Raw genomic sequence first — 12,813 nt, 5'->3', positions numbered from 1 at the left:
GCAGTAAGAAAGGCTCCGCCATCAAGGGGTTCGAAATTTGGCTCAAGCAGAGCGAGGCCATACAACTCCCAGAATCCAACACGCTGCCAGAGGTGCGGATGGTACAAGCATGCAAATCCTGACAAAGAATGCCCCGCCATCGCTGTGGAGTGTTATAAGTGCAGCCAGATTGGACACTTTGCCAAAGTCTGCAAGAACACACGGGGAAAGACAACCAGATATGGCAATCTCACCAGGCGACCTTTCATCAGACCGTCCTCTGTGAGAGTAATCGAAAGCAACCAAGAGCACAATGACATATTATCTATCAGTCCAATGCAACAAAAGGTACAAATACTCACTGTAACATCCCAACAACAGAGCAACGGTCCCTGGGTCAAAATGCAAATCAACGGCATATCATTACCTGTAATGGTAGACACTGGCTCCCCCTACACCATCGTGGATCTCAAGACCTTTTTGAGTGTACTCTCTGGCAAGATACATGACCTGCGAAGCACTTGTGTAAGAGCTACTGGTAATGGAAAAACGCCCATCGAGATAATGGGATATGTGTGGGTGAACCTCAAGTTCCATGACAGAGAAACATATTGCAAACTCTTTGTAGCCAAAGATGGCTCCTCCGTTGTGGGATGGGAAGAACAAGCCGCTCTTCGAGTAAGAATACACCCTGGAGAAGAAATCCCCGTGCTGAGTGTGCTCAATAATGATATGGACATCAAATCTAATTTAGCAAAACAATTCCCCAAGGTGTTCTGCGACAAGATTGGACTCCTAAAAGGTTTCCAACACAGAATAATCCTCAAAAGAGGTGATGTCCCAGTGGCCCACCGAGTCCTCAGTATTCCCTTTGGAACAAAAGAGGCGTTGAAGAAAGAACTTAAGCGCCTCTGCGATGAAAATATCATACAGCCCATCGAAAGTTCAGAATGGCTTGCCCCAATTGTCTTAGTAAAAAAACCGGACGATTCCATAAGAATGTGCGTCGACTTGAGAGACCTAAACAAAAACATATGGGTTGACAGACACCCACTTCCCAATATATCTGAACTCCTATCGACCATGAAACCTGCAAAATACTTTATAACTCTGGACCTCTCCTCAGCCTATCACCAGATTGCTTTGGAAGAGAGCTCAAAGAACCTAACATCTTTTGTCACACCTCTCGGTGCATTCATGTTTAACAGAATGCCATTCGAACTCGCTTCAGTCGCAGCAGTCTTTCAGAGACTCATGTCACATCTATTTGGAGGACTTGATGGCATACACTGCTTCCAAGATGATATCCTCATATCAGCCAGTACAGAAGAAGAGCACAATGCAAAACTTGTGGGTGTCCTACAGGTCATACAAAAAAGTGGGCTCACACTCAAATTAGAGAAATGCAACATAAAGTGCGACCGAGTTTCATACCTGGGCCATTCCATTGACGCCAACGGCATCAGCCCCAAGAGGAAACTCATGGACACCATAATGAATATCGCCGAGCCTCAAAATAAAGACCAATTAATGAGTTTCCTCGGGATGACAAAATACTACTCCAAGTTTATAAGCAACTATGCTGATAAGACCAAAAACATGAGAAACATCTTGAAGAAGGCAACCAAATTCATATGGTCCACTGAATGCAAGAACGAATTCGAAGAAATCAAATTTCAAATTAACCAAGCCCCAGCCTTAGGAATGTTCGATTGTAAAGCTAAAACCATCATATCCGTAGATGCAAGTAAAACCGGACTGGGTGGTGTCCTAGAACAGCAACAAGATAAGGACATCGTGACGATCGCATTCGCATCGAGAGTACTGAGGGGAGCCGAACTAAACTATTCCACCATTGAGAGAGAAGCTCTGGGTCTGAGGTGGATTCTTCAGCATTTCAGGAACCTAATTTGGGGCTTACCCGTCATACTGAAAACAGACCATAAACCTCTAGTAAATGTCCTTCAGTCCAAAACTCCTCACCTTATATCACCGAGAATAAGACGTTGGTTCCTCGACATCATGCAATACAACCTCCAACTATGCTATATTCCTGGTCCACAAAACCAAGTAGCAGATTGTCTTTCCAGATTATCGACCAACATCGACACTGAGATTGCATCTCCAGATGAGGACATCATAGCTGTCCTAAACCCTGCCATCTCGAGAGATGAATGGAAAATTAATGCCAATACTGATCCGGAACAGCGAGAAATCAGGGAAGCGATAGCTAATGACTGGGTGGAAACGGGAGAGGCTTTAACAACCTTCATTCCCTTCAAGGAAGAATTATCGATGGACGATGAGCATATCTTCAGAGGCTATCGAGTAATCCCACCCACCCAACTCAGAAAAAAAGTACTCCAACTGGCACACGAAGGTCACCTAGGAAGAAGCTTGACGAAAAACAAGTTGAGAAACAACTATTGGTGGCCAGGAATGTGGAAAGAAGCAGAAGAACTGGTCAAAAATTGCTCCACGTGTGCCATGAGTGACAAGTCCAAGATCTTAAGAAAGACCCCCTTACAGCCTATTGAACCTCCCAAACATGTGTGGTCTAAACTGGCAATCGACATCATGGGTCCATTCGAGAACCTCAAAACAGTCAAAGTATATATCATAGTACTTGTCGATTACACCTCTAAATGGACAGAATGGGGAATAGCTGAGGACAATGTGACCTCAAAGAAAGTCATAGATTTCCTGACAGAGATCTTCAGCAGGGAGGGAGACCCCAAGGAATTGGTTTCGGACAACGGGTCTCAGTTCATATCTATGGAATTTGCTGATTTCCTCAAGAAAAGGTCCATCAGCCACATAACAACATCTTTGTACCATCCAATTTCCAACGGACTTATGGAACGCATGAACAGGCTCGTGAAGAGCGTAGTCCAACTGGCCACGGCCAACAACCTCCCGTGGAGAGAAACCCTCAAAGAAGCTTTGCATGCGTATAAAACTACCCCACACACCACCACGAACATAGAGCCCTTCACCCTCATGCGAGGTAGGGTTGCAACTAACCGATTTAGACCGGCGTGGATGTTCTTATACACGGGAGAAGCAAGGGTGAACATGGATCTACTTCAAAAGACAGTAAGAGAAAAACAAGCAAAATACAAAAGACAATACGACTCCAGACATGGAGTAAAAGAGATGATGGTTCGTGAAGGAGACTGGGTACGTGTCAAAGAACCGAAGAAAACTCTCAAGGGTGAATCCATCTTCAGACCTCCACAGAGAGTTGTGAGTTGTCATGGGAAGTCTGTCATCCTCGATGATGGAAAGAGATGGTCTGGAGATTATCTCATAAAAGTAACAAAAGACATCCAAGAGACCGGCATATCTAAGGACAACAGTCCTGACAAACCATCACAACACATCTCACATTCCCCAAGAGAATCCCTCTGTGAACATGTGGACAATGACAGACCTCACTCCATGCATCAAGGAGTCCCCACTGGAAGAATGTCCAGAAGGAACCGCAAAATCATCCAAAACTTCAACAATGACTATTTTTATTACTAATGTACCCCAGTTTACCCATCTTCCCTCTGCCTCTCCCACTTGACACCCTTTTTTTCCCTTTCACTTTCCCGCTTTTCCCCCACCTGTTTTTCCCTTTTCTTTTGCCTCACGTGGGGGAGATGTTATGGTAATACATGCACAGATCTCCTTAGAACCTTGTGCATGTAGATTCCATTTGAGAGTGCCTCGCCAGTTGATGCTTCCACTGCAGCTACCTGGGGGCCTCAAATAAAGCTCTTCTCTTCTCCCATACTTTGTGCCTCTTTATTTCATAGACCAAGATTCACAACCACAAAAATGCACATCATGTGGCCAGCATGACGTGCACTCCACAACCTCCCTAAAGATTACAAAGCCTGCAAAAATAATGCTGCCAACAAACATCCACACTACCGTGAAAAGAAGCCAATGTGCCAAAGTACCATACGTGAAAACAATCCAGTGCCAAGACACGTGTATCTTACATCACTTATTCATCAACCTATACCACCAAAGCACCAAACCAACCACACTACAGAACACCAGTCCATGGACCATCGTTCCTAAAACTACAACCCAGGACTAACATGCAAGAATACCAACCCTTACACTAACCATACCCGAGCTGCCCCTCGGATAACAGGCCTGCCACACCTGACACTCAAGACCAGACCAACGCTCACAACCAACCGTGCACTATTCACCTTCTGCCCCAGGCTGCCACCCCAGAGCCTCCAGCCTGCCACACCAGAGCACCACCCATAGGAATTGAACCCGGCAGGCACACTCCAACCGACTCCTCCCCAAATCACAACAATACATTCTGTGAGCTTGTGCCTTCCATTCCATTACAGATGGCACCACAAGAACAGATCACAACAATACACTAACTCGACAACCAACATCTTGCAGAGTCTGTTGTGGCAATTGTTTCTGTACAAAGCTACCACAAAGGAAGGGATGCCGAAGTGCCTCTGCCACCCCAGGAAAATATAACGAGCTCTGATTTGAAGGCATTTAAAAGGCCATTTTTAGTGTGGGCTATTAAGCCAAACCTATTGCATTGGAGTATAGATAGTAGGGAGAGGGAATGTGGGAACGGACACACAGCTTGTTGGTGTTTTATGGTTATTTACCCACCCATTGACTGCCCATGGCTATGCAAATCCCTGTTGCATTCCACCCACTACCACCACTGCCACACCTAAAACGCACCCTCCAGTGATCTCTTTGAACTCGCTCAAGCAGTAACATCAAACTTTGGCCTCCCATTGTTTTTCCTAAGGAGTCTGCTGAGAGTTAGCATCTTAATTGCAGTTGTAAATAGCTACTGGTGTATTCAAAATGTCTTAACCAAGTCCAAGTCTAACTTCAGCCTCTTGATTTATATCTCTTCCATGCGCTGAAGTAGTGTTTAAAACAAGCAATGACAAATCCAACAGTTTTGGCTTTAGGTAGTAGATAGGAATTTGCTTGGTATTGACATAATTTGCTCAGATAATCACTCAATTTTCCAGCTGTTGCAATCTTAATGTCCGGGAGTATGTTAACAAAAGTGCCTAGCAAATGCATATCCCATACTTAAACAAAACCCACACTGTTGGCTTTACCAATGCTTGTTTATTGTAGCTGTGAAATGTACTTGAGTTCTACCCAGCTCAGTCTTTCTTTGTGTGGTGGTATAACAGCGTTTACCCCCTGGAATGATATGCTCTCAACACGTATTGTAAGCAATAATAATATATCAATCAATAACATAACTATTCCCATATTTTGTACAGGACAGGTTGTTAATGATGGTAAACCAGATCCAGAGATTTACAACACCCTGATTAAGGCCGGAGGTGACCCTGGTGACTTCTCTACTTGCTTCACCGAACTACAAAGAAACTTTGTCAAAAGTTGCTCGCCAAAGCTGAAGAGCCTTATTCGCCTTGTGAAGCACTGGTACAAGACGGTGAGCATAATCAAATGGTGAACAGAAATGTGAGATAATATATCGAGGAATGGTTTCAGGGATGGAGGAATGGGCAGATGGATGGATGGATCAATGTACCAATGTACCAATGGTTGCATTGAAGGATAGCAGGATGAAGATTGAATGTCTAGATGGATAGGTACGTGAAATATTTATAATGTGAAAACAGTGAGCCACTTAATACTAAATATCTCTTATTTAAAAGTACTGTAAGCATTGTGATATTTCCTGAACATGAAGGCAGTCTCAGTTTTCGGCCTGGGAATTCTGTTGGAGACCCTTGTGAAGTAAGGGTCTCTACAATATGTGAAAAGAAATACATTGGGCCTCATTATGACTGTGCCGGTCCGGTAACAACGGTGCCGGTAAGCCTACCGGCACTGTTGTTCTCGGACCGGCACAGTATGACACGGCAGAATGGCATCCGCCCGCAGAGTTTCACGGAAGCACCAGCACTGTTATTAACGTTGCCAGTGCTTCCATGGTCCCCATTCCCATTGAGTCCTATGGCACTCAAATGGGAATAGCGATTTACAATTTACCGGCACCTGACTTCCCGGAACGCCAGGGTTGTAATACCCCAGTGTTACCGGCAATCCAGGTGCCGGTAAATCTTGCAAGTTCGGCGGCAACCTGCCGGTAGCACCAGCAGGGTTACTGCCGTACTTGAAATGAGCCCAATTATCTGACCTGATGGAAAGTGCTTCTTGTATTTCCAAACAGAAGAGAGCATTGCTCTCAAAATGTCTGTGCTCCTGGTCATACTGCACCTCTGTGGTGCAGTGGTGGGGATGATGTAAAGAAGCCGGATATTTGGAAAGGAGACCTAATGGTCTGAATTTAATCCTCTGTGCTCGATCAACCCTTGGCATCTCTCCAGAGCCAGCAATTGTTGCAACCTCTGGCCCCATTGCCTGAACCATTGTCCCTCGCTGCCCCCTCAATTCAGCCGATGGAGTGAACACTCTTTCTGGATTCATCTTCCATAGTCATACACCTGACCTGCCTGCTTGCGTTTCAGGTTGAATGGAGACCACAGGAACGGGCACCTATCCCCTAATCTAATCATGTCTACATTTAAAGGAGGTCAACAAAGGGTTAACCCAATACACCAGGATCCTACTGAAAGTAGGCTTCTGTAAACAAGAACATCTGTAAATCGTTGGATCATCCACCTAACTTCCTCTAAGTCGTGAAAACGTTCTTCTAGGACTTTTGGTTGTCTATTAGCAGTGGTATCTCCTCCATAAGGAATAACACATTCAAATACAGTTTTTAGATGCACAACATCGCTTTTGTTATTATAGCCAAGTAAGCTGTATTTAAAATAAAGGCCTTGACCGTGATAAAGTGCTCAAGTATTCTTCTTTACAACTGATTACGGTACTAGCCTATTTGAACCGAATGTAACCATGCTAATGCGGGACTAGCCCACTTGAATTGAATGTAACCATGCTAATGCAGGACTAGCCCACCTGAATGAAATGTAAGCATACTATGCAGGACTAGCCTACCTGAGTTGAATGCAACCTTGCTAATGTGGGACTAGCCTATTTTGATTTGCAACTTCACTAATGTGGTGAACTAGACTACTACCTAGGAAGGACTAGCCTACTTTTGCTCCCCAATGCAAGATTAGCCTATCCGACTGTTACCACCTCACCAAGGAGGTCCATCCCATCTGCTTAGCACCTGCCTTGCCCATACCACTCTAGCCCTTCTGATTGGCACTACACTCGCCCCACCTGAATACCAAATACTATAGCCAAACAGAACGATGCACACTAAAAAGCTCCAATCGTCCAACATACGACTGTCACTTCGTTACACTCTCACAATAATGGCCTGCATCAACTTCATATCATGCCCCTTGCAGGAGAGAAATCATATACTACGAGTAAGACGACCCCGGCTTCACGAGCCCAAGATAAACAGAATCAGGCTCCAAAACCTCCACCACAATAATAACTCTACCACCATAGATCAGGAACCATTTATATCAGCCTTAGAAGCCTTGCAAGAAACACAGACCTATACTATCCCCTCTCCCCCTCACACCCGCACGAGAACCAATTACCCCAAACGCAGACCATCCCCTCCCCAAAGACACAACAAAACTACAACAATCTCAGGAGCTCTTATTAACGCAAGATCTCTCATGGCACACATTACTGAAATTGCAGATATTTTATCCACTGACGAGTTAGACATCATGGCTGTTACTGAATCCTGGCTTCATGATGCATCAGGCCCTGCCCTCATGCTAGCCATACCAGATAATTACCAAATACTTAGAGTAGACAGACCCAATCCCAGAGGAGGTGGACTAGCTATTATAGCTAAAATAAAACTGGCAGTAAGTCTAACCACCCCCCCTCAAATATCTCCTCTCTCACTAACAACCTTCGACCCTAACGTTCTAGTAGAGACCTTCAACAACACTATGACCAAGGCCCTTGACATCATTGCACCAGTCAAACTACGCAAAAATAAATAAAAGACCCACCTAAATACCTGGTTCACCCCCCCAGCTTAAAGAACTACGACTCCAAAAAAGAAAACTCCAAGCTATATGGCGACATTCCCCTACGGAAGAGAACAAAGTCCTATTAACCAACTTCGCCAATATGTATAAAAAAGAAATAATCCTCACCAAAAGGAACACGTTCAATGACAGAATCTCCAAGACCAACTCCAACACCAAGGAGCTATTTACCATCCTCCGTGAAATGGAAACCCTCATTCCACCTATAGATAATATCCCTAAAAATAAGCAATGGTGCACTAGCATCCAGAATGCTCTAGCCAACAAAATAGCTACTCTTCAGACTAAAATAACTAATTAAAAAGCATCCTTGCTCTCCACCGAGATGCAATCTACCCTACCGACTGTAGACCTAGCACTAACACTCCATTCAGATTCACTAAAATCTCTATACTAGGAAATGAAAAAGTTATATTATCTCTGAAGCCCACAAACTGTCAGGGTGATAGCTGTCCAGCACAAATAATCAAGGACACAGCTAGAGATTTACCACTGTTTATTTCTAAATTAATTAATGCCTACTTCAAGACGAGCACAGTCCCAATTAATCTCAAAGAATCTTGGGTTCTACCGTTATTAAAGAAACAGACCCTAGACCCGGCCATCCCAACAAACTACAGACCAATTACCACGGTCCCTTTCCTCCTCAAAATAATTGACAGAATAGCCTATCTCCAAATTCAGAACCATCTTGAACCTAACCATTTACTAGGCTCTCGCAAATACGGATTCAGACCACAACACGGTACAGAACGGCTTTAATTGATTTAAAGACACAAATCGACGAGTTGAAGGACAAAGGTAAAACAGCTATGCTACTCCTCCTTGACCTATCAACGGCTTTTGACCTGGTAGATCATGCAGTGTTATGCAAACATCTGGCGTCAGCCACCCATTTCTCAAGTGATGCCATAGCCTGGGTACAATCCTTCCTAGCTGACCATACCATGAGAGTGTTCTCCCCCTCAGCCTCCGCAGACCCAATCCAAATCTCCTGTGGTGTCCCACAGGGATCATGCGTCTCACCGACAATGTATAACCTCTTTACCAAGACACTCTTTGACACATTGGATAGACTGGGTGTCACCTATACCAATTATGCAGATGATACCCAGATCCTCATACCCCTTTCGGGCAACTTAGTCGAAGACACGGCCTTGGTAAACAAGATATACCACCTCATTCAGGCATGGATGGCATCACATGGCCTCTATCTGAATGACAACAAAACTGAGATCCTGATACTGGATTCTGATTCCAACCTAAAAAAACGTAACCCCAACTACGCTGCATTCAATATTGACGGCAACTTAATCAAAGCAGTAACCGAGGTAAAAACATTCAGATTTTACCTTGACTCTACCTTATCACTGAAAAAACAAGTTAGCGCCATGGCTTCATCAACCGCCTATACATGTAAACTTATCAGGCTCTGCAGACCCTTTCTCTCTAAAGCTAGTTGCATTACGCTCGCCAATGCACTAATAATGTCCAAATTAGACTACTGCAACGCCCTTTACGCAGGAGCTAACAAATACATCCTAGATAAAATGCAAATATTACAAAATAATGCCCTCAGAGCTGCTCTGAACATACCCAGTAGAGAGCACATCTCCAACATTAGAAGAGACCAGCTCTGACTAAAAATCAGCGACAGGATACTCGCTAAAACTGTATCCCTCACCTTTAAATGCCTTAATAATGCCACACCCCCATATATCTCAGACAGAATGACCAGAAGAACTTCGACCTGTCCGACTAGATCATCGAACTCCTACTGCCTAGAAATTCCCAGATTTAGACTCTCCAAATCCGGCAGAGCTAGCTTCCCAGTCAAAGCGGCCCTATCCTGAAATGCAATCCCCCTAGCCTTCAGAGTTGAACGGCATGCTCCAGATTTAGACGCAACTTGTTAAACTGGCTTCGAGCTAATGACAACTAATATTGGCCTATTTTCCTGTACCTATCGGTGCACCTGACCTCTCGCCGACGCTACCATCTAAATGTATCACTGTGTAGATCTGACCACTTTCTTGTCTTGTATATTAGTATTGTACCTATTTCCATGTTGTAACTAAGCTTCAAGTATTCTTGTATCTGATGCGCCCAGCTACCTGAGGGTTTGGTGCGCATTACTAAATTAACAAACAAACAAACAAGGTTAGTACATTTGTGCAGTCAAAAAAGTGAATCGTTTCATTTCATCACAAGATAACAATGTTTCATTGGGTTAAACCTTCCTATAGCATCATACTCTGTCCAGTGTCAAAGGCATGCATAGAATAATTCTGTCTATATAACTTCCAAATGCCTACACTGTCACCACACACCTTTCTTGATGTTGTGTAGAGAAGGATCTTGTGTTTTAATGACAACTGCATCTCCCACTAGATCTGACAAATGTCGACACTCTGTGTTTCGGCCTATGTATAAGGGTGCACAATATCATGTGGCCCTGTCTCCTTTTTGTAAAAAAAAGCCTTCAACAGGGCCAAAAATGTTTTTCAAAAGCTCCAGATTTTGATGCCCCTATATCTGCGATGTGTTACGTAAAAACAGATAGACATGTGTTAGAAATGGAATAATATGTTACATCACACTAATTGTGTGTGTATGCGCGACCAAAAGTCTGCATTGGTGCGAACCTTAAATTCTCAAACCTGACGTGGGTTCATCTTATTGCAATAGATGGTCTCTCTGACCGCAAGGCAAATGCTCCATTCTGGGAAAGCTTTCAAACAATGTATTATGGTGGGATCATTAATTTCCTAATTTGGCTCCAAAACACAATTTATTTAATTTATATGTTCATGTTGTACGTATTAATCCTTCTTTTTTTTAATTTCTTTTTTCAAAAGGCATGTTTTTACTGTTGTCACTAATAAGAGCACATCTCTGCTAAAGGGTAAATTGTCTGTGAAGCGCTTTTGGCTAATTCACATCTAAAAAGGCCCATGGTGCTATGTTTACAACCTACTTTAGCCTTATCAAGTTTTTCCCTTTCGGCCTGGGTCTATGTTTACAGTCATAGAGCTTCTCACAGTCTCTTAGGCAACTCAGAGTCTAAAAAGCACGTTACCATTTTAATTTCCCCAAGTACTGTGACATTTTAATGCTTTCATGAACAATTTACCCAAGCAACAACATAGTAAAAGCCTAAATCCTCAAACTTCATCTTGCACGTAAGCCTCAACGGTTACTCGATTAAAGTAAGTAAGCTTGGCGCCAGGTGGCTTCCTTACCCGCATTAGCACGTTTGAAATGAAGACAAATAAATAAGTCATCCACGCCTTTTGTTTGTGCAAAAGACAACTTTATTGTGAAGCGCTATGGACCTAACATTTATGTACCCACACCATGACCGTAAAAAATCTGCAAATGCACCGCTCCAGATGTTTGGGACTGCATCTCCCATGGTGCTTTTGCATTTACTGCGCTGTCTAGGGCTGATGGAAGTTATATCACAAAACATGCGGGGAGCAACAGGTTGCAGACCTCTGGGCCTAATACTGTACAAATGCCTTAAAGTGATATAGTACAGTCTACAAACCCTTCCCACACCCGTAAGCATTAACAATACCCCATGAAGGGTGCCCCGCCCTCCCACTCCCAGCTTTCATTAATCCTTAACAACCTCAGCCCCCACTGTCATGCCTCAGCAACCTTTATCAGCTTTTAGAACTAACTGATCCTCTATATTCAAGATGCTCCTACAACAAACCTACTTAACAGTGCCCAGCCCGCCTCTTTCCAACAGCTGCTCTCCAAATCCAAAACAAATTGCCAAACAGTTTACTGCCCGCACAATTGCTTTGCAGTGCGACAACTGAAAAAAACGGATTTATTTCCACTACAAGTATCGCATCCCTGCATATCCTAAAGCCATCGGCATCAGCATTTTCTGAAACTAGGGACCAGGAGGTAGGCTTTTTGAGACAGTATAGAGCTATAGAAATGCTCCACTAGTGTCGTATATCATATTTTCCACCCATGGTTCCCACTGACCAAATAGTGAGTGTTAGGCAGAATTGCAGGCAGTACCCTCTGGGACCACTACACAGAATTAGGACTACAGGTGTTAGCCAAACCAACCTTTGGTATAAGTCTGTACCACACAGTTTTCGGTAGCGAGCTGAGCAGCCAGGCTTATCTCAAGAGTGAATGTGAGCAGTATAAGAAGTTACACAGCCGTCTTACAATCACAGTGGTTCAAGTAGTCATTTATACTCAAGGTTCGTTGGTAAAAACACTTAGTAATTGATTACACAATCATTTAGAAAAGATTTCACTAGAAGGAGGCAACTTAATATTATATACCAATACACTTCAATACAAAACTCTAAGCCTTTTGAGACAGTTTGAGCTCCCCTGAAATAGGAGCCAAATGGCAGTTCAGTTACTTAACAGTGAGCAAAAAGGACAAAAGTAAGTAGAATAGAACACATATACTTTCTAGGCAGTGCAAATAGTTTCAGTTCACCAGAAGAGTTCAATTCAAGTCAATGGGTCAGGCCAAAGTCAATGGGCTGGTGTTCTGGATAGGAAAGAGCAGTTCTGGTATCCAACGGTAAAGTCTTTGCAAAAGTTCTCAGAAGTAGTTTAGACGAAAAAGAATCATTCACAAGCTGATTAGGCCTGCAAGTTGGGAAGGTTTCACGAACTTTCACCGCGAGAGTGGCATTCTCTCAATCGGGTTGGCACAGTACCTTTGTATGAAGTAACAAATGTTGCTGAAGTCGTGGTTCGTGGCAGGTCCTGCAAATCTCGCTGTTCCTGAGCCTCAGTCGTGGGGACAAGAGGGATG

At 43.7% G+C, this 12,813-nt stretch overlaps 1 protein-coding gene across 1 annotated transcript in view; it reads left to right on the top strand.

Annotated features, from left to right (window-relative positions):
• The window catches only part of LOC138493020 (2'-5'-oligoadenylate synthase 3-like), a 352,001-nt gene that overhangs the window by 50,946 nt on the left and 288,242 nt on the right, over positions 1-12,813 (top strand). Inside the window, exon 3 of the mRNA XM_069620269.1 lies at positions 5,268-5,443. Coding sequence (XP_069476370.1) covers positions 5,268-5,443 — 176 coding nt within the window. The remainder of the gene's footprint in view (positions 1-5,267; positions 5,444-12,813) is intronic.

Source organism: Ambystoma mexicanum, chromosome 10, assembly GCF_040938575.1.
Source record: "Ambystoma mexicanum isolate Mex_15411 chromosome 10, UKY_AmexF1_1, whole genome shotgun sequence".
Taxonomy (NCBI): domain Eukaryota; kingdom Metazoa; phylum Chordata; class Amphibia; order Caudata; family Ambystomatidae; genus Ambystoma; species Ambystoma mexicanum.
The sequence above is the reverse complement of the archived record's forward strand: the minus strand, read 5'-3'. Positions and strand labels throughout refer to the sequence as shown.